The 21482-nt window shown below is 33.6% G+C and overlaps 3 protein-coding genes across 4 annotated transcripts; 1 reads left to right on the forward strand and 2 right to left on the reverse strand.

Annotated features, from left to right (window-relative positions):
- Window positions 1–6550: 6550 nt before the first annotated feature.
- Window positions 6551–11150, reverse strand: LOC141819227 (E3 ubiquitin-protein ligase AIRP2-like). Of its 2 annotated transcripts, none has more exons than XM_074706569.1 (6): window positions 10931–11150; window positions 9848–9998; window positions 9686–9752; window positions 9364–9562; window positions 6929–7135; window positions 6551–6838 (listed from the first exon to the last, which is right to left on the reverse strand). In XM_074706569.1, the coding sequence occupies exons 1-6, from the start codon at window positions 11011–11013 to the stop codon at window positions 6835–6837; spliced, it is 711 nt and encodes a 236-aa protein (XP_074562670.1). In that variant the 5' UTR covers window positions 11014–11150; the 3' UTR covers window positions 6551–6834. The 2 variants fall into 2 exon arrangements, with proteins under 2 accessions (XP_074562670.1, XP_074562669.1); XM_074706568.1 differs by having other exon boundaries at window positions 9364–9598; window positions 10931–11147.
- A 5504-nt stretch (window positions 11151–16654) lies between these two features.
- Window positions 16655–17438, forward strand: LOC141819226 (peroxisomal membrane protein 11-4-like). The gene has a single exon (XM_074706567.1). The coding sequence runs from the start codon at window positions 16702–16704 to the stop codon at window positions 17353–17355; it is 654 nt and encodes a 217-aa protein (XP_074562668.1). The 5' UTR covers window positions 16655–16701; the 3' UTR covers window positions 17356–17438.
- A 1223-nt stretch (window positions 17439–18661) lies between these two features.
- Window positions 18662–20715, reverse strand: LOC141819228 (bifunctional adenosine 5'-phosphosulfate phosphorylase/adenylylsulfatase HINT4-like). Its single transcript, XM_074706570.1, has 5 exons — window positions 20643–20715; window positions 20448–20511; window positions 19196–19273; window positions 18996–19095; window positions 18662–18862 (listed from the first exon to the last, which is right to left on the reverse strand). The coding sequence occupies exons 2-5, from the start codon at window positions 20501–20503 to the stop codon at window positions 18785–18787; spliced, it is 312 nt and encodes a 103-aa protein (XP_074562671.1). The 5' UTR covers window positions 20504–20511; window positions 20643–20715; the 3' UTR covers window positions 18662–18784.
- Window positions 20716–21482: the final 767 nt, after the last annotated feature.

The following is a 21482-nucleotide window of genomic DNA, read 5'->3' on the forward strand; positions in this document are numbered from 1 at the left end:
ACGGGCAATCGGATTGTGGAAGAAGAGTTGGTGTTGTTGGTAAACTACGTGACTTAGTTGTGGTCAAGGCCAGTGCACGATGCGACATTTCATTTGTGTTCGGTAGAGAGTCACCGTTCCGTTCATGAATGGGAGATTTATTAATTACTTAACGTACGGCTAGGATCAGATTCCGGTTTGGTTTTGTTTTACTATTTAAAAAAAAATAAGATAAAATGATAAATTCGTACATGATTGTGTTTCAAATTTATTGAATAAGTAAATAGGAGGAAAAATTATCTACTTATGATTTTAAAAAAGTATTTCTTTCTAGATTAGTGTTAAAAAAGGATGTATTAATTATTTTTTTACTTCCCTAAATATCCCTTTAAAAAAGCAACTAAAAAATGAACCAACAATAAATAAGCATACCTTCATGCTCTTTGAGGTATGTTGAGTCTTGTTCTCGGAGCATAGTTAAGTTGGTTACGATAAAATAGACTTATTGAAGTAGACAAGGTCGAATCTCAACGAAGTCAAGACAATGCTCTCCTCCGTCGTAGCTAACTACATCTTCTCGATTTACCTTCTCACAGATAATTATAGGGCCGACCGTATGGGACTGCTGGGGTGACGAATTTTACTTTTTACTGAAGAATTGAGGTATGTTGAGTCCTAATGTATGCCATCATTTTTCAATTTTGATCAAATTGAGTTCGTATAGTAAATTTTGTTTGTGCAATTATCCTCTAAGTGGTTTCATATTTGATCGTGTTGTTTTGATATGTTTGAAAAAGAGTTTAAGTTAGTTTTGCATATGTTTTTGATATGTATGTAGAGTTGTACAGGGATTTCGAAGGAATACACATGAATGTTGGTTGACTTGATGGTTTGAGATCCATTGGAAATCAAAGGAAGACGGAATGAGTCATCCAAGAGACTACAGGTCAAGGAGCATCGAAGTTGTAAAATTGATGATAACCAAAAGGAGATGAACTATATAAGTGAAGAGTGAAGAGTGAAGAATGACATCAGAAGCATGATATGTCTAAAGGACAAGTACGTTAATGGTAAATGACTTTGGTGACTAAGTAATTGCTATAAATTAGAATTTTTATTAAATAAAAATTTATCTAATATATGAGATATATCCTAACACTTTTTTATAAATCGATAACATGATTTATCATTTATAAAATAATAGATATTAATTTCTAATAAAAACTCTAACAAACTCTTCTAAACAAACTTTGTAAAAAATCTAAATAAATTTTTATAAAAATTAGTTATACTATCATATTCCATAATTTATGGGATATTTTCAACATATACATGGTTACAAAATCATATTTTTCCTACACACCTCAAGTTGATTAGTAGATATTTATCATTCACAATTTCAATATAGTACTTTGAACACTTGACTCTTTAGTAACTATATCTGTAAGTTGTCCATGTGTAGATACATATAGGGTATAAAATTACCCTGACTCTAATCTCCTTCATGAAGTATCTCTAGTCTCCTTTATGAAGTGTTTGGCAATTTCAATGTATTTTGTTCGATCATGTTGTACTAGGTTATGAGTTATATTACTCATAGATTTATTGATTTTCAAGTCTTCTAAGATGATATTAACTAAAGTACGTAGTTCACTACACACACCTTAAGCCATTGCTTGCAATTCAGACTCTACACTAGACCATGCTATCATATGTTATTTCTTACTGCTTCATGTCTTTTAAATAGAATACCTTTTCCTAGTGTTCATTTGAGATACAATAATACTCAATGAGTATCCATCAATATACATTTCCTTATCTACTACAATATCTTTCTCGACAAATAAAAGTATGAGATTTGAGTCTACTAAAGTGCTTTCTAGTTTGCATATTGTCTTGTCTATTTCATTAAGGAGATCTATAAGATATTTTTGTAGGTAAATAAAGATTTCTTGCTTAGAGTAAACCACATCATTTTCTACAATTGTTATATCATTCATATATATGAGTGTTGTGACACCCCATGGCAATTAGATCTTTTGTAAATCATGCTTATGGTGATTGATTAAGTTCATATGAATGTTTAAACTTGTGCGTGAAAATGCCAACTTTGCCATTGAGGATATGAGACTTGACGAGGCATGATTGAGGAAGAAGATGGTTGTTCTTGAACTAATGCAAGTCTAAGAATTCAACTCAGGCATTGAAAGTAATGACAAGTTGAGCAAGAAATAACCATACTTATATTCTAGTATGGAATTCTCATTCTGAAGATAAGGTGTGGTGAAGTAATGTGTTTGTTCTTTTAAAGAAACATCCGTTGGAATATAGATTTTCTTTGATGGAGGATGAAAACACTTGTATCTTTTCTGAGCCGAGGACCCAAATATCCTAGTGATAAGATTATTTTTGCAGTGTGCATGTTTGAATAGAATATTGACAGTATCTCCATTAGACTCTTGAACCTCAAGATTTTGAAAAACAAACAATTTATAAGATGAATGGCTAAGTACATCAATGAATAATTACTAAAAATTTGCTAAGGTTATATTCTCAACTTCTCAACCTCTTCTGATCATATTGTACCTTATATTTTATAAGTCAAAAACTTACCAAAAAAACTAGTGAGAAATAGAAAAATAGCAATGAAGGATGAGTAGCAAGAAAAACCTTGCTATAAAGGTTGGTAAAAGAAATTTATTGGTGCAAATAACATAAGTTGATCAAACTAGTATTTTGATGTATGATAAAAGATTTTAAGTTAAACATTGGATATTCTAATATATGTGTTAAGTGTGTAGGTAGGAAAATCTTGATGGGTCAAGGAGATTAGACACCAAACAAAAGAAGTCCTGGTGAATCATAAGGCTAAACACCAAACATTTAGCAAGGTAAGTCTAGATGAGTTGACAGATGAGACATTTAGCAGAGGAAGTCTAGATGGGTTGACAAACCAAATATCTGATAGAGAAATTCTAGATGGGTTAGCAAGATCAGGCGTCAGGCAAGGTAAGAAGTCCTAGTTAACTAGGCAAAATAAGTTTAACAAAGAACCTTCTAGCAAAGAAGGCTATGAAAGAGTTTATCTCTGCTTGGGATGTGGCTATCCCTATATAACTAGGCACTGACTTAACCAAGAAACCAATAGGTGTTTCAAAGTTAAGGTCAACATATAGTAAACTAAATTTTAACTAGTCTATAAGTTAGGTACTTAAGTAAACTCGTCTTGGAAGACAAGTGTTGGTTATATATATGTGTGTGTGTGCGCGCGCGCGCATGCTGTGTAGGAGCGAAAAGCACAATAGAGGAGGGGATGAATATTGCTTGTAAAACTTTTCTTAAAAATTTTATCTTTGAAATCAGAATGCAGCAAAATTAAAACACAAACAAGATGACACAGTTGATTACTTGGTTCGTAGCCCTTAAGACTACTACTCCAAGCCCTACAATTTGAAGGTGTATCGTTTATGAGCAGTCAATCACTAATTCTCTCTTTCTAAAAAATATTTCGGAGGCAGAGAAACTTCTTTTAAGTAAAAAGGGGTACAAGAACACTTTACGGTGCTCTTTACAAATGAAATGCAATTATGAAAGACAAGGTTACAACAACGATCAAGTCAAAGATAAGCGTAGGTTGTCGGGAAGCAATATGGCGCAATTGAGTTGCTTGAATGCAAGGGCAACACTTGGATTGATGACGAGTTAATTGAAAAGTTGATTCTCAACCTCTAGATTCGAGCCTTCTTTTATAGGATTCTTTCGGTCGATCGATCCTCTCTTTCGGTCTACTGATAAAGATTTGATCATGCTTGATTTCCTCTTTTTTCGGTTGATTAATCATTGTGTTCAGTTGACCGAACCACAGTGTCGTCCAAGTTCTCGTCCAAGTTCATGATCGGATCAGTATGGATCTCTGCGCAATCGACTTTTTCAGTTGACTGATCATAAGGATCGATAGACTGATCCTCTGATTTCTATCCCTAGATAGACCACATCGCACTGGATCAAATGATAGAATCTAGGTTCGATCGACTGATCTAGAGTATTAATTGATTGATACTCTTCTTTCCTTTCAGAGTCAGATCATATCCAACTCGACCTTATCTCTGATAGCCGATCAACCGAACCTCCCTGTTTGGTCGACCATACCAATCGGTCGATTGAAAGTCCCCTTAGTTGATTGAAAACTCTATTTTCTACAAAATAAAGTTGACACCATAACAATAATAATAGTCCTGCAAAACAAAGTTAGTAACATTGCATTGTATTCATGCATGCTCTATTCTAACGGTAAGAACTATCTGATCTCAACTTTGAAATCTTTGTTAGTTTCTTAGTTGGATCAATGCCTAACTTTGATCCAATGTTAGGACGCATCCTCATGGCTTCTTTTCAGAAAGACCTCTCTAAAACTTACCTTACTTACCTGTCAAAATATCCAATCCAGCTAACCTGTTTTGGACTTCCTCTACTTAGCGTCTTATCGACCCCCAAGGCTCCCCCTACTTGATGCCCGATCTTGCTTACCCATCAAGTGGGTTTTGTCTGGTGTCTGGTTCTCCTGATTCACTAAGACTTTCCAACCTAGTGTCCAATCCTCTTGACTTACTAAGGCTTTGCTGCTTAGTGTTCACTCTATCTGACCTATTAGAACTTTCGTTGCCTAGTATCTGGTTCACCTGACCTACTAGGACTTTCCCTATTAAGTTGTCTTACACACTCAACACCCACATCAGATGTATAATATGTAACTTTAATCTCTTTACCAAATATCAAAATACAAGTTTGATTATTTGGTACTACATGCACTAATAATCTCTTATATTTTGATGTTTGGTAATAATGTTTAAAGTTAGAAAAAAATACCTTCTCTAAAGAATTTTATAAGTATGTTTGAGAATTTCAAATTTAAATCAAAACTATAAAGTTTAACAAACTTAACTTAAATCAGAGCCCTAAAGTTTAACTTAAACGGAAGTCCAGACTTTATGTTGAAATTCTAACCAACTTAAGTAAAATAAGACTTAAGTTTGGCTTTAACTTAAAACCATAAAGTTTAACAAACTATCTTAAATTAGAACACTAGGGCATGTTTAGTAAGGAGTAATCAGGCTTGTAATGTAATCAGGATTACATTACAAGATGATTTACTTTGTTTGGTAACATTTTAGAGATATAATGTAATGAATGTAATTATGGATTACAAAGGAAATAGTATGTAATCCGATTACATTACAGATTCTATTTTTATCGTACCAAATATACCCTTCCACTTTAAATAAAATTAATAATTTTATAAAATCAATAATTTATTAATTATAATTAATAATTAATTATTAATAAACTTAATTAAAATAATTAATAAAAGTATTAATAAAATAATAATTATTAATTATTAAAATAAGTATTAATAATTATAATTAATAAAATAATTAAAATAATAAAATTATTAATAATAATTATTAATAATTTAAATAAAAATTATTTATTATTATTATTTATTAATAAAATATTTATTAATTATTTTAATAATTTTTATTTTATAATTTTAATTAATAATTAATTATTAATAAAATTAATTAAAATAATTAATAAAAGTATTAATAAAATAATAATTATTAATTATTAAAATAAGTATTAATAATTATAATTAATAAAATTAATAATAATTATTATTAATAATAAAATAATAATTATTAATTATTAAAATAAGTATTAATAATTATAATTAATAAAATAATTAAAATAATAAAATTATTAATAATAATGATTAATAATTTAAATAAAAATTATTTTTTATTATTATTAATTAATAAAATATTTATTAATAATTTTAATAATTTTTATTTTATAATTTTAATTAATTATTATTTAAACTAATTAATTATTTTAAAAATAAAAATAATTAATTAATTATTAATAATTAATTTTAAAAATTAATAGTTAATAATAAATTATTAATTATTAAAAATTATTAATTAATTTTAATTAGTAATTAATAAATATTTTAATAATTTTTATTTTTATAATTAATAAAATTATTAAATAATTATTAATTTTATTAATAAAAATTATTAATTTTATTAATAATAAAAATTAATAATTAATAATTATTAATTATTAATAAAATAATTTATTTTAAAGATAATAAAAATAATCTTTATTATTATTACTAAAGTTTAAGATAACTAATCAAGTCTAGATTACATTACAAGCTTTAAACGTCGTACCAAACGTAACCGACTTCTAGGCTTTAAATATAGTTGGGAGACATATATGAGATCTGAAATTTAAAATTCAACTGTAGTGAATTTATGAAGATTAACTTATAAGAACGCTAATAATTAGACTGAACTGAGCTATCATTTTCACTTTCTGATTTATCTTAGTAGTCTATAAAAAAACTTTTATAAAATCGAATCCATCATCTCCAAAATTAATCGATCTCAAAATTAGATATCTTATATCAACTAAAAAAATGAATACTCTTCCAAAGTTTTCTTAATCTAAATATTTAACTGTGCAAGGAAAAACATCCACCTATGAAATAACAAAATAACAAATATGATCAGTGATTATTAACAAATTATTTTCCTCAATATATAAACGTGGCCTTATGAAATAAAGTCGCACTAGATAAAAATAAAACCGTGGCAACACTTAACCATGACTCATAAACTAGCTAAGACTGATACCAACTATATACAACCATTTACAGTCTCATTTACATACTGCTGAAGATGAGATACTGAAACCTCCATCCTTATATTTAGTTTCTGAAGTAGCATGTCAAAAAGTAGGAGCAGCTCCGAAACGCAAATTCGAGTAAACTTTTAAAGCATAAATAGACATCATCTACCTGATCGAAAAAACAAAAAAGAAAAAAATATTGAGAACCAGTGGAAGGAATAGATAAAGAGTAAACGAGGCAAGATTCAATGTAGCTCACCTGATATGTGAATCGTAGCTCTTGAGGGTGGAATCGGGAACAACTTCCGGTAATCTTTTTATGTACATAATTAAGCGTCTAATGTCTTCTTGCTTCACCACTGCAATATCAACTATATCTCTGTTATCAATCAACACCCACAGATCTCCAGAGTTTACTTCCCTGAGGCTATCACGGCAAAATGGGCATGATTTTGATCTTGTGTTCCTGCAATGATTTATCATATGGACTTCATTTTTTTGTTTGTTGTGAACAAAACCATCTGTGTCGACCGCAGACGATCATGTAGACTGAAAATGAACTTAGAAAATAACTCAGTGCCATAGTTTTTCAAGCAAAAAGTAGGCAAATTGTGTGATGGAATATTTTATTATACGTTCTATAACCTTTTCATAATAAAATATCCTACCAAACTGTTAATGTTCATGTCATGGTAATGTTATTTAACATCGAAGTGCATCTAAAGGATGTGGTTGATGACTCAGTTGTCCAAGACTTGTAATTGGCATCTACCTATCCATGCAGTTTGGAAGTAAAATGTTCAAGACAAAATTTTGCAGAACTTCAAAATTGTAGGCAAACAAAAACAGGTTGTCTTATTGCAAACGCAAGACTAAATTGGTGGGCAAATATCCCAGACAAGAACCTCATATTGATGCTAAAGCTTGAGAAGACTACAATGGCAACATGGAAGGTCTTACGATTTTAGAAAGCTTAAGGAGGCACACATACTATCCATATTCTAAAAATTAATTGCAATGGCATTGCTGTATAATAATACTACGTGCCACAATATAAAAGTTTCCATCTCTCACTAAAATAATTAAAGTCATCAATATATACCAAACAAAGACACATACTAAGTTGATCATTTAAAGCAAAGCATATTAACCAACCAAAGTTATACATTTTTAACAAAAGGTTCTGGTTCTGAGTAGCAAAACACGTCTTATAAAGGAAGAGGAGTGAGTAAGGAGAGGTTTCATCTCTTGCAATTTTCCACAGAACATTTAGAATTAGGACATAGAAATTCTCTGTTTTGTGTGTGTGTGTGTGTTTCTTTTGTTTTTTGATTTTTTGTGATCAAAATGTATGTTTGTATGGAAAGGTGGCCACCAGGTAGTTTTTGTAATCCTGTTAGGTGCCCTTTCCCAAAGTGGGGAAGGTGATCCATCTAGACGGCCCAAGTGAGTCTAAAGGGAAAAAAATGAATTTTTTATATGTTGTTGATTCATTTGATATTAGAAAATAAACATAATACTCTCAATTAGCCCACTCAACACCCCTTATATGCTCGAGCCTCCCACCCTATGACTTCTACCTCTCTTTTTCACCCAATAATGACTGCTTGTACCAATTTTCAATTATTTTCTACACTATGTATATTCTCTCTCCCCTTGTTTCTTTTTTTTTTCATTCATTGTTAAATTTTTCCACATTTACTCTTAGCATAGTAGAATTTATTTTTCCCACAGGCTCGAGCCTCCCAACCTGTGACTTCTACCTCTCTTTGTCACCCAATATTGACTACTTGTACCAATTTTCAATTATTTTCTATCCTAGGTATATTCTCTCTCCTCTTGTTTCTTTTTCTTCATTCATTGTTAAATTTTTCCACATTTACTCTTAGCATGGTAGAATTTATTTTTCCCACAATTTTGTAATTGATTTATTTTGGTTGCATTGTGAAATACTAATTATGTTATATGAAATTGAATGATGGACTATGACTCGAGCACATGAGCAGAAGACGAGAGTTACAAAGATGAAGATGCTAAAGTGAATGTACAAACATACAAGGATGAACAAGATAAGAAGTGAAAATATTAAAGAAAAAATCAGGATTGCACGTATTGAGAAAAAATTCCGAGAGACACGTTTAAGATGGTACGAACATATACTTAGACAACCAATAAATACTCCAGTTAGACAATGTGAAACTATGACAAATGTGCACATCAAACGAGGAAGAGGAAGATTAAAAAGACTTTATTAGCAATATAAAATAAAATAAATTTTATTTAAATATAAATGATAATATAATAGGGGATAGCCTCTTGGATGCGCCTTTAATACCTTGATGTATCTTTTTCAAAATTCATATCTCCTTAAAGTGAGATCATTTTACAATTCAACAGTGTGAACAGATTTAATAAAATTTTAGTTAGTCTTTTTCTTAATGTATAGCATTATTTAAATTACTAATTTAGTTATATTAATTTCTTTGTTACTGAACAAGTACAAAGTAAATATCCTTCAAAACAAAATGGATATCAAAAAAGCATTCATTTTTACCATTCATTAAGTCCTAAAAAAATAAAGGCAAACTAGAGGCTTCAAATAATGTATGGTTGCAACTTATCTAAGACAATCTTAGCAATCTACAAAGAACCAAAGCAAAAGACGGAATCATACATCCTAGGACAAGAGTTTACCATTCTCTGTAGCACTTCAAGCACATGGAATGGCTGCAATTGGGCAAAACTAATTTGCTGTTCATCTCCAAGCAAATCCCACATTCTTCTTCTCTTTCAAGATCTATTTCTGACAAATTCTTTCTCGCATCCTCCTCTTTTCGTTTATATCTTTCCATGAATTCTGCCTTTTGCCTCTTGAATTCCATTTCACTGAGACCTTTTTGAAGTTGGAGGAGAGAAGGGAAAATTATAGCTGCATAATGATAATGAGATGGACCAAAAAAATTACAAATCTGATAATGACAGAAATAATCATTGAAAACCAGTGGAATGAACATACTGTAGAATTCTTTGAGGCTAGCTTTTCTTTCATGATTTGACATGCTTGTTGATCCATCAGAATGAACCTGCACATGTAAGAGTACCTTAATTGCTAGAAGATACAAAATGCTCCTCATAGAAAGGAAGTTAAAAATAACCATGGAGCTGAATGAAAAGTTACTTTATATATCATTATCCTTAGCAGCCCAAGTGCACCAGCAAGGCTGCAATCTGTCCACTGCACGAGAAAAAGGAACAAGTGTGCAGCTGGACTATATGACATTCGCATTTGTAGGCATGCACCATCATACTCAGTCGGAAAATCTGAAGCTCTGGGGGTCATAACAAAGCATTAGAGAATTATCAAACAATAAAAAAAAACACAGCAAATCATTATCTTATATAATCTGAGACTTAGCATGACATTCCCAACTAATAGAGTTGCACTCACTCTGCCAAAAGGAGCATTTAAGCTCTTGTTTAGTATGCATTGACTTCATAAAATAAGAAAAAATTTCATCCTTTTATCATATCAACTACGAATTCTGCCTCCAGAACAAGCTACAATAAGTTATGATGACGGAATCACTCTAGTATCTTTCTTAGCATAGTTCCAGCTAGTGTCATAACAATGAGAATAGACATCGCATTGTCCCACGCATTGCAGTTATCAAGAGAAACCATCCTCGCTGAGTGCACCTTATTATAGGAAGTAATTAATCAACCACCAAAAGTACAATTTATGAATGGAAATTTGAGTAACATCAAAAAGAGAGGAAATAAAGAAGAAGGGGAAAAAAGAGAAGGAATAAAAAAAGCAATCCCCTTTGAAATGTCTAAAAATAACAATATTATGACATCCGAAGATAGTATCAAGCTACACAAGCTTCTCTAAATCAAAAAAGGTCCGCCATCAATGCAACTATTAGGGGGAAACCCATTTCTCTTGGTAACTGATCACGAAGAACAGACAGAAACAAATAATTTGATAATTTGCTCAAAAAGGCAAAACATCACCAGCGAAAACAAAAACAAAAAATGCCGATCATTCCCAAACATGTTAAAAACAAATAATTTGGAAGTTTTCATGATCAAGGCAAAATTTAAATTTTGACAATACCAAAACGGGACAAAAATCACTATAAAGTGAACAGAAGTGCATCACCAGCAGAAAAAATGCCGATCAATCCCAACCACGATCCAGCAAACAACATTTGAGAAAAGAAAAAAGAAAAACAAGAAAAGGAAGAGCGGCAGCAAGTACAAGGTGTTCGCGTGCTGGATGTCAGCTTCAAGTAGCTTCAGTGAGTCCTTGAAAGACTTTCGCATGGAACCACTGGGCATCATCTTCGTCTCCTCCTATCATCCACGGTGAATCTAGACACCTGACAATCTCTGCTCCCTCAAATTCTCTTCTCCAAATCTACCTCCTCCACCCCTCGGCCTTGGGAAAACCCTAGAAGACAAAATTGCTCAAAAAAAGCAGCCGCCTTTTATCGGTTGGTTGCTTCTTGCGGAGAGGTCACGGAAAATATAAAAAAATAAAAAAATAAAAAAGAAGATGAAAGCCTTATAACCCTTAAAATGGCTTCAAGATTCGTGTGATAGATCCGGCGTCGGTGATAGCATAGAGCGTCTCCTTTCTATGGATAATTCGTGGTTGTTTTATGTTTAAATTAATTAATACTGGCATCAAAATTAAATTAATTTAATTAAAGTGTGTTAAAGATATATTAATCTCTAGCGTATCATTATTGCAATCTGAAAGCAATATTGATTGGGGATGACAGGATAGATTTGTTGAAGTGAACCGTGATCGAATCTTAGTGAAGTCGAGGTAATATCCTCTTCGTAGTAGTCAATTATAGTTTTTCGACTTACTTCTTCATAGATGGTCGTGGAGTCGATCGTATGAGATTACTGGGGTGGCGTATATAACCGTCAATTTGGGTTAGGCCCGTTGGGTTAGCCCGCTCTGTCAAACAATTTAGGCGGATTAGAATGAAATTTTATCAACTTATTTTAAGATGGATTTAAATGGATTGACCTGTCTAGATCCACGACCTGCGTGGGTTGGCCCGTGGCGGGCTTGGATTGGCCCGTGGATTGAAAAAGTTTATTTATTTATTCAATGTTTAAAATTAAAATAGAAAATTTAATGAATGAGTGAGTTTGATCCGTCTAAATTATAATTCAATTTTAAAAATTTCAACTTCGACAATTTAAACTATAATGAAAATTTAAAATTTTTAATATTTTTTTATTTTTTGATATACTCATGAGTTAATCCGCAATTTACCTTGAGTTGGATTGGATTGGAGATTTCCCAATCCGCTAACTTAGTGAATCGGTTCGTCCTACTCTGTCATATGATGAATTTTTAATAGATTAGCTCACCCCATCATGGATATCATGGATTGATCCGTTTGACCGTTGTAATGGCGTATTGCATTATGAAAGCATTTGCTTGATGGCTGAGATACATGAGACAAAAATTAGAATATTAATCAAATATGAGATGTTTAAATTTTGATTAGTTTAGCAATTAAGTAAATTTCCTCCAGTCATGAGTCATGTCATGTTTTGCCAATTAATTTGTCATTTATTCTTAAATGTCTTCTTTTTAATTTTTAAATTGTAAATTTGGGTCCCACGCGGTTGCTCCGATCATAAGTTAGGTATAGTTTATTTAACGTGAGTAATGATTGCTTCAATTTGAGTACGATGTTAAACTGGTCTGGGGAGCACGGTTTACCCGCTGCTGATTGAATCTACAGATGGGACCCACAACAGGATGGTGGTAATTTTTGGAAATCAAAATGGAATTTTTGAAATTTTTAGTGGCTAAACCATAGTTATCAAATCTCAAGTAGTCCCATTTTAATTAGGGTGTACATAATGTTTTGATTGTCAAAGGCTTTAAATTAGGTGTTTATGATGTGTTTCTAATATGTGTATTATGTCACTAGGAACTTAGCAAAATGAATATAGAGTTTGGAAAGTTTAAAAGAGAAAGATTATTAGTGCAATGGTGCTTTAAGGTTAAGTTTGATTAGAAATTTGATATATTACATATAGATCTGAAAAAGCTCATAGTTTGAAAGGATTAAGTGTTGGTGCAATCGTCTCTAGAGTTTCGATATTTGATAATGTACTTAAGTCTGGTCAATTTGATCAATAGTTGATCCAAACAAGATCTAATGTTTGAATGTGAGCGAAATCTAGTTAGATTAAAGTTGACCAGATGACTAACAAAAAGAAGTCTAATCAGGGGTGAGAAATCTATCAAGTGACTAGTCTTAATTGGAGGTTAGCAAGAAAAGTCTAAATAGGTCAAGGGTGACCGAATGTTTGACAAAGAAAAATTCTTGAGGAGTGAGTCCTAAGTGGTGAAAGTCTTGCAGGGACTCCAAGCAAGAAACCCAATAGGTCAAGTAAACTTATAGGCAAGGGCGTAGACAGAGCTGGGCTACACTGGGCTCCAGCCCAGTGCAGCTCCAGAATAAGAGCCAATATATCCAGCAATTAATATATCCAATAATTGGAGTCTAAGTATATGGAATCAATCCAACCCAGTATAACAGTCCAATCCAACCTAACAATTAAAGCCAATACAACCCAAATTTAATAAAAACTCTACTTACATGGTTTGATGGAAAGAAAAAAAAAGAGTTTTCTTTTATACATGTATGCATTATTTTATATATATATAATTTAGCCCGGGACAATTAAAAATTCTGGCTACGCCATTGCTTATAGGAGTGGGTTTGATCTTAAAGGAGTAACCCTTAGGTGGTAAAATTAGTAGGTCGGGTAAACTTACAAGATTAGGCTAGGATTGCATAGTTGTATTGTATGCTTGTCTTGCAAGTGTCTTATTGGAATTTGGAGCAAGAAGCAAGATAGAAAGCAGACGAGAGCAACAAGATGTAGTGGGACCAAGTCCGGAGTGAGCTGGACTTAACTTAGGTCAAATCGGATCTAAGAATCGGTAGACCGATCAGGATTCAGGTCCAGGCCTGGATAGATAAGGTGGCACTAGGTTCGGTAGATCAATCCCAAGGAACGGTAGACTAATAAACCTCTATAAAAGAAGCCTTGGGGACAGAGTTCAGATCAACAAGTCTCATATCTAACTCTCTGACTTTGCACTCAACAATAACAAGACTCTATTCGTGCGACTAGGGAAACACTAGGAGAAGTGTATGACACTCAAGGGCTTCCGGACTACCACCAACAAAATCTATTTGTATTTTACAAGTTGTACTTTAAGTTATATTCTTTGTGCTTGTAATTCAAACTATAAGACTGATTTCTCCGTCTCCAAAAAAGTTATAGAAAGGAAACCACTAGTGGATGGATGTCTGTCATATATAGGTTTTGGAGTACCAACCTTGAGGAGTTGAAAATCAAGTAAATCCTACATGTTCCTATCGATTGTTTATTCGATGTTTCCGTTGCATACTAATCTAATAGATCAAACAAACAACGCAAGTAACAAGCACAAAGCAATCGATATTCATCCCCTATCGATCCCACACCGGTCCTACATTAAGTTGAATTTGCTTGATAATTGAGAGGGAAGTTCAAAATGAGATGAACTTAAAGGGGATTGACAAAGGATGATATCGAGTAAATTTAAAGGGTTTAGTGCATATCTAAAATTTCTAAGTCAAGGAGTATAAGTTAGTTGATGGTTTAATATGGAGTATCAAAAAAACATTTAATTAAAAAACATGTGATCTATGAAAGATTATGAGTAACTATAATGCTAGGGTTCATATTTTTTTTAAAAAAAATAAATGATTGTGTAGTGATATGTAAGAAGTATTTTACTAAAAAAAAATGATAAATCTCAGTCAGTCTCATGGACTCAATCCCTGGGGGTCGTCGGCCCGGTCCCACGGAAGTTTCCCACCGACCACCAGGGTAAATCGAGAAGCGCATACGGCGGCCAATCTAGATGTCCAGCATCCTTTGATTGCGTTCCCCATTTGGAAGAAAATTCTTGCAAATATGCCGTAGCTGGAGATCGAACCGCAGGTCCCTGGATCACAACCCGGATGTCCTACCGTTGCACCATTGCCCCGGGGACAAGAAGCGTTTTACTAAGGAACAACAGGTAGGTTGTAGATCTAGTTGATAGTGAAGCAAAATTTTTAGTAAAGTTGAAATCTTCAAATAGATTCAATCAACTAGAGATAAATCTCAATTAAGTGAAAGGCTGAGCTGACTCAAAAAAAAATCTTTGTATTTGAATTGTAGTCGACTAGAAGTTTATTCTAGTCATTTAAACTTTTAATTGTTAGCTTGCATTGTTATTTGTTAAATTTTAATTAGTTGAAGCTTGTGCACAATTGAATGATGAATGAAATTTTATAGTCAACTGGAGTTAGATCCAAGTCACTTACTTTGATGTTTGAGCAATTGACTAGATATAGTTTTCGATTGACTGATCGATAAATTAGCCTATTTGCATGTAAGGTTGTGATCTTACTCATTGAAGTTGACAACTAACTAGAAGTTTGAGTACTTAACTAGATGAGGTTTTCGATCAACTAATAAATTAGAGTAATGTTGTTATCTTTTTAATTCAATTTACTAAAGATATTTTCAATCAATTGAAGTTGAACAAGGGTAGCTACTAAAGTCTATCCATGATAGAAACTTAGGGTGCGTTTAATTTAAATTATTATACATAATTTTAGTTATGTGATTATTAGATATTCATAACTAAAATTATGGAATATAAAACATAACCTAATATTATTTAGTTCAACTTATTTATTTGGAAGAAATAAAACATAACCAATTTAATATTTACTATATTACCCTTAATTCAATTTATTTTTAGAATAAATTAAATTAAATAAGTAATATTAATATTAATAATATTAATGATCATAATAAATTGATAATATATAAAAATATATAATTTATTTATAATTTTTTAAATTTAAAATAAATTTATATATTTTTAATAAAATAATTCATTAAATTAATAAACATAATTAGTTAATTTTATTTTTTTTAAATTTAAAATAATTTTTTTATATTTTAATAAAATAATTTATTAAATTAATAAATATACTTCGTTAAACTAATAAATATAATTCATAAAAATAATTATTTTAATAAAATAATTTATTAAATTAATAAATATAATTCATTAATTATTTTTTAATTTAAAATAAATTTATATATATTTTAATAAAATAATTTATTAAACTTATAAATATAATTTATTAATTTTATTTTTTAAAATTTAAAATAAATTATCTCTTTTAAATTTATAAATATTTAAATTAAAATTTATTAAATTAATTAACTCGATTTCAATTAAATTTCACGATATATTTCAATTAACTCAGTCTTCAAATCAAAGGATAATCATGGGAAAAAATTTATTAACTTTCAAAATTACGGAAAATCTTACGTTACCAAGGCAATCACATTCTTGAATTATAACTCATTTGCTAATGTGACGGTGATGCTATATTATTTGAGAATCAATCATAACTTACAACCTGAACCAAATAAAATTATAGATAATTTTAGATAGATAATATCAAGCTTATGATAATTTCCCAATCAAACATTCCTATATTGTTTTGAGTTTTGAACTCTCACCACTGAAACATAATTGAGTTAGTTATAACAGAGCAAAGTTATTGAAGTTGACAAAGATACAATATCTTTTTCATCGTAATCAATTATAATTTTTCCATTTTATCTCTGATCATGAAATCAATGGTATGAAACTACTAGTACGATGGATTTTAATTTTTGCCCAAGAGTTTTGAACTCTCTCGTCTCCTTGTTGGGGACGTGGATCTCATCTCGCGGTGCTTCATCAATTTCTGGACTGGCTAAAAGCGTCTCAACGAGTGATGGTAGCCACCAGCGAGAGGTAGAGAAAGACAAAACAATTCCATCCCCACCTTGCTTCTCGCCAGGAACTCAAAACTCCTTATCCAGAAGACACAGCACCGCTGCTGCAAGCAACGCCGCCTCTTCTCCCTTCCTCACTTCAGCATGAACGACACCGTCGACAAGCTCGTCGTCTTCCTGGCGAAGCGCGACGGCATCGACAAGCTCGTCAAGACCTTCCAGTACGTCTCCAAGCTGGTGCATTGGCACGCGGCGGCCTCCCGCCCGGACCTCGCCCGCCGCGCCAAGAGCTGGGAGGTCGCCTCCGGCCTCAGCCGCAAGGCCTTCCGCTCCGGCCGCTTCCTCACGGGTTTCAACGCCCTCCGGCGCAGCCCGGGGAGCACCCCGCTGTTCCGCTTCCTCGCCGTCTTCGCCAACGCCGGCGAGATGGTCTACTTCTTCTTCGACCACTTCCTCTGGCTCTCGCGCGTCGGGGTGCTCGACGCCGACCTGGCGCGCCGAATGAGCTACGTCTCGGCCTTCGGCGAGGCGCTGGGGTACGTCTTCTTCGTGGCCATGGACGCCATGATGATAAAGAAGGGTTTGGCGGAGGAGGCGACGGCGGAGAAGGAGGAGGACGTGAGGCGGCTCAGAGGCGACAGGGTGATGAGACTGATGGCGGTGGCGGCCAACGTGGCGGACTTTGTGATTGCAGTGGCGGACATCGAGCCTAATCCTTTCTGCAACCATACGGTCACGTTGGGTATCAGCGGCTTGGTCTCAGCGTGGGCTGGTTGGTACAGGAACTGGCCCTCATAAACATTTTTAATTCAAGGGAGGAGAAGATTTCTTTTTCTATATGTTCCAAGAATCAAGATCCCTCGCTCGCATACTGATGAATGATACCAATACCAATAACAAAGCTTGTTTGTACCACTTATTATACAATCATATAATCTTTCTTAGAGAAATGCTATGCTGCGGGACGAAGAATTCACGATCTGTGCGTGACAAACCACCGCTGCCGCCGTCCTGTCCGGCCGCTGCTTTGGGTGCGATCGACGCGCCGCTCGTCGGCATCGGCGCTCGGCCGGATAGTGGTGAATCCAACGGAATTCGGTCGGAAACAGGGTCGACAGTGGCAGTGTCATTTCCGGCAAAATCGCGATCAAATTTCGATCAAATCGCGATCGAATCTCACGATTAAATCGCAGTCGGAGACCGTTCGAGGAAGGATCGACGTCACACGCCGGTCCTTCCTCGGCCGATCTCCGATCGCGATTTCACCGGAATCCGATCGCGATTTGACCGAAAAGCGACGCGGCCACTGTCGACGGCGATTGGGTCGGAGACCGACCAAGGAAGGACTAGTGTCCGCCCAGTGGGGGGTGACTGCTTTCGATCAAATTTGTCGAATTTCAACCATTATCCGACCGAAATCCGACGTCGACCGAAGCACCGACGAGTGGCGCATCGATCACAGCCGAGGCGGCGACCGACGGTGGTCGGACAACGCGACGAGAGCAGCGACAACGACGGTGGATCAGGGGGTCGCACACGGATTTGTCGCGCAAGATAGCAATCTCGATCTTTCTTATATACTCAAAATCTAAAATCCTCTCATCTGGAACCAACTTGTTCTTTGGTTAAAAATTAATTCATATTGCAGTTGTTAGTACGTGTCCTCTGGTATTGCAATTTCAGTACAAAGAAGTCATTTATACACAGAGAAGGTATAGGAATCTAACTTCCGAAACATGATTAAATTAGTATGGGACAGACTTATTGAAATGAACAAGAATCACATTTCAGAAAAGTCGAGATAATACCTTTCTCATAATAGTCAATTGTAATTTTTCTATTTACCTCTTCGCAGATGATTGTGAGGCCGACCGTGTGAGTCGTTGGGATGGTAAATTTCACCTTTTACTAAGAAAAGACAAGAATCCTAAATTATTGAACATATTCTTCCTGGACCTGAGCAGAAGGAACTAATGAAAAACACAATGAATGAGGGAAAAGGATGTACTGTGGAAAAGTAACAATTGATCATGAGAAGAATCATTGATCATGGGATATATCCATGTACAAAGAATGGATATGAAAATCAATAAAACAACCAGATTGAATTGTATTATTGGTAGTGTTGTACAAATTTGAGAGAACTGCTCACCAGGAGTATAATAATACCATATCCCAACAGCAAAGCATATCAGTGAATAGGTGATGGCCTCCTCTCCCTTGTTTACTATGAAACAGTATAGGGAACGCAATTAAAGGATGTTGAATGTCTGGACTGGCCGCTGCGTGCACTTTCCGATTTATCCTGGTGGCCAATGGAAAATTTCCGTGAGACTGGACCGATCACCCCCAGAGATAGTCAATAAGACTAACTGAAATTTATCATTTTTTTTTTTCACTATGAAACAATATCCTCTGGTGTGCATTTGATGTCACACCTGTGAGGACGATTCTGACACTGGCCTGAGCTTGGCCAACAATTTATCAACCTCAAGAAAGCCAAAAGGACCCGCCGAAGAATATTTCATACGTTTCCAGCTGTTAAAAGAGAACTTAAAGGTACAAGTTATAGTGCACAGAACCTGAGAAGTATTACAGGAAGACTGAAGAAAGTAAGGAATATATTTCTCGACTATACCTCGGTATAAATGGCAGTGCTAGACAGTGAAGATGGAGATGATCAACACTATAAAACGGTGGCTGATGGAAGCCAAATCTGTAAAATCAGCAACGAAGATGCATGAACTATTCTAACTTTGTAAATTCACTCTCCACTTGGTCATTAGGCTATTTAAAGAGAAAACGACAGTCATTGGGCCCTTATGATAAAGCATATTAATAGTTCCATGGCATTTAGATCATCAAATACTAAGAGTGCTATCCAACTGACATATCATTCGTCTTCTAGGGAAAAATGAGGTGATTTAGGTGAGATCAGACATGAATCTTTCTATTTACTTGTAGCGGTATAGAATTGGCCTCAATGCATCAATGGAAAAACTACCCATGCAGCTTCACAAACCTAGAAATACAAAACTAATAGGGTAAATTCCCACAAAGGTATATCCACTTTGGTATTGCTACTTTCAAAGTTCCATTTTTATCATCAGTCCCATTTATTAGCTAAGCAATTGGTAGCTAAATGTAAATGGAATATTATATTATGATCCAACTCCAGAATTATAACCTTATCACTTTAAAGAGAGCAGATATACAATCACTAGAACCTTTATACAGTCAATGGTCAATAAATATTTCTGTTATTTGGAAGAGTAGAACTATTAATAAACAGAATCATGTAAACTGAAACCTTACATCTGATAGTTCACCCAGTTGTTTCCTTCTAGGAATTCTGTGCGTGAAGAAGAGATAGATTGAAGTTAAACAATTAGGGTGGTCAAGCAAATGAGGCCCCTGTCAATTTGCAATCTTGAGTGCCGCCAATGTTGGAACTTTTCCCTTGCTTAACAATAAGGATGAGGAAGTTTCCTAATTACCCAAGTTGTATCTTGTCATTCTTATGAGGTTTTATGATGGGAAAAAGATAATGTTGCACAAAGTCAGTGCACTCACTATATATAAATCACAGTTAGGTCCCAAAATTACATACTAGGACATATATATTTTTGCTCGTGAGTAGCATGAATGTCCACTCTTTAAGAGTAATTATCCCTAAACTATTCAAATTTAAAGAGACATGCTTCTCCACAATTTAGACCTAAGTATTACCAACGGCACTAGCGGCGTCTAACTGATTTCTTCTGTTTTATTTGTTACTTCTGGAAAGTAAAAGAAAACCAGCCTTGGTAGGACATCACATAGACTTTGAAGTTAATTGAAGGCAGTATTGTAACACAAACAAGAAAAAGTACAGAACTTTAGGATAATACCTGTAATTGGATTGAGGTGCATCTCTTTCCAAAAGGATTTTTCCCACATTCAGCATGTGATTGACTGCAAAGTAATAAATTATTAAACTTCTGGCATTTTCCTAAAGATGCTAAATATCCATAGATGAGTATAATATTTTGAGAAAGAGTTCCATTTTAGCTCTGGGAGTGAAGGTTATAAACCAAGAACCCTACCTAACTGATGATCTTCTGCACTTCGATAGAGGTGTTTCACTGTGGGTATGTGCTTAACAGGTATAACCAGATAATGCCTATAATAAAAAAATAATAGAGTTAAAATAAATATACTCTATTTGACGTGATAAGACATCAGATATAAATAAAAAATGTCATGAACTATGAAACTTGGCAAGCTTTTATGCTTAAGTGGGCTACATGTGTGTGTGTGTTTGTACATATACAATAATGTATATTAATCAATACATCCAGTTCATACTTCCCCATGAAATATAAGAATCCATATTAACCCACAATATAGAAGATGAGATAGTGTACATTAACAAGCATATAAATAATATGGAATGTATTTATTACTTACAATAAATATGTTCTACAAGTTATATAAGTACCAAAAGGGATAACTTAAATTTTAAAGAAATTTAGTTGAGTCTAAAACCAGTTCAAATAAACTAGATCAAATTTTCTTCTCAATTGTATGTATGTGGTCAGTTGAGGCCACTATGTTGTCCACTTCCAAATGTAGCTAAATAGTCACTTATACAGCCACAATGATCTCTTTTCAAAGCTATGAACCTTAATCTTTATAGATATCCAAATTCACAATAACAACCATCGAGATCATATGACAAGCACATGTAGCAGCCACAACTTCTAGTAGAAAAAATAAAGGATTTTTCAAAAACATAATAATATAAAAAGAAGGAATTATATATGTACAAAGATGAACCTAAACAGTTATGGTTCTCACTACTAAGAGAGGCAAAATGTGATACAAAGAAATTTTATCATCTTTAAATTTGGAGAATTCAAGATCATTGCAACTTGCAAAGGTTT

The sequence above is a fragment of the Curcuma longa genome, unplaced genomic scaffold (assembly GCF_044706935.1).
Source record: "Curcuma longa cultivar G26 ecotype Majalengka, Jawa Barat unplaced genomic scaffold, ITB_CL_G26_1.1 contig_28381, whole genome shotgun sequence".
NCBI lineage: Eukaryota > Viridiplantae > Streptophyta > Magnoliopsida > Zingiberales > Zingiberaceae > Curcuma > Curcuma longa.

Bases quoted from the DNA above. Each gene is read 5' to 3' on its own strand.
- LOC141819228 (XM_074706570.1), bottom strand. From the start codon at position 20,503: ATGCTGAATGTGGGAAAAATCCTTTTGGAAAGAGATGCACCTCAATCC. The intron at 19,096-19,195 runs GTATAGTCGAGA...CTCTTTTAACAG, and splicing joins GCACTGCCATTTATACCGAG to CTGGAAACGTATGAAATATT. The intron at 18,863-18,995 runs GTGTGACATCAA...ATTGGCCACCAG, and splicing joins TGTCAGAATCGTCCTCACAG to GATAAATCGGAAAGTGCACG.
- LOC141819226 (XM_074706567.1), top strand. From the start codon at position 16,702: ATGAACGACACCGTCGACAAGCTCGTCGTCTTCCTGGCGAAGCGCGAC.
- LOC141819227 (XM_074706568.1), bottom strand. From the start codon at position 11,013: ATGATGCCCAGTGGTTCCATGCGAAAGTCTTTCAAGGACTCACTGAAG. The intron at 9,999-10,930 runs GTACTTGCTGCC...TATGACCCCCAG, and splicing joins ATCCAGCACGCGAACACCTT to AGCTTCAGATTTTCCGACTG. The intron at 9,753-9,847 runs GTAACTTTTCAT...TTACATGTGCAG, and splicing joins TAAGGATAATGATATATAAA to GTTCATTCTGATGGATCAAC.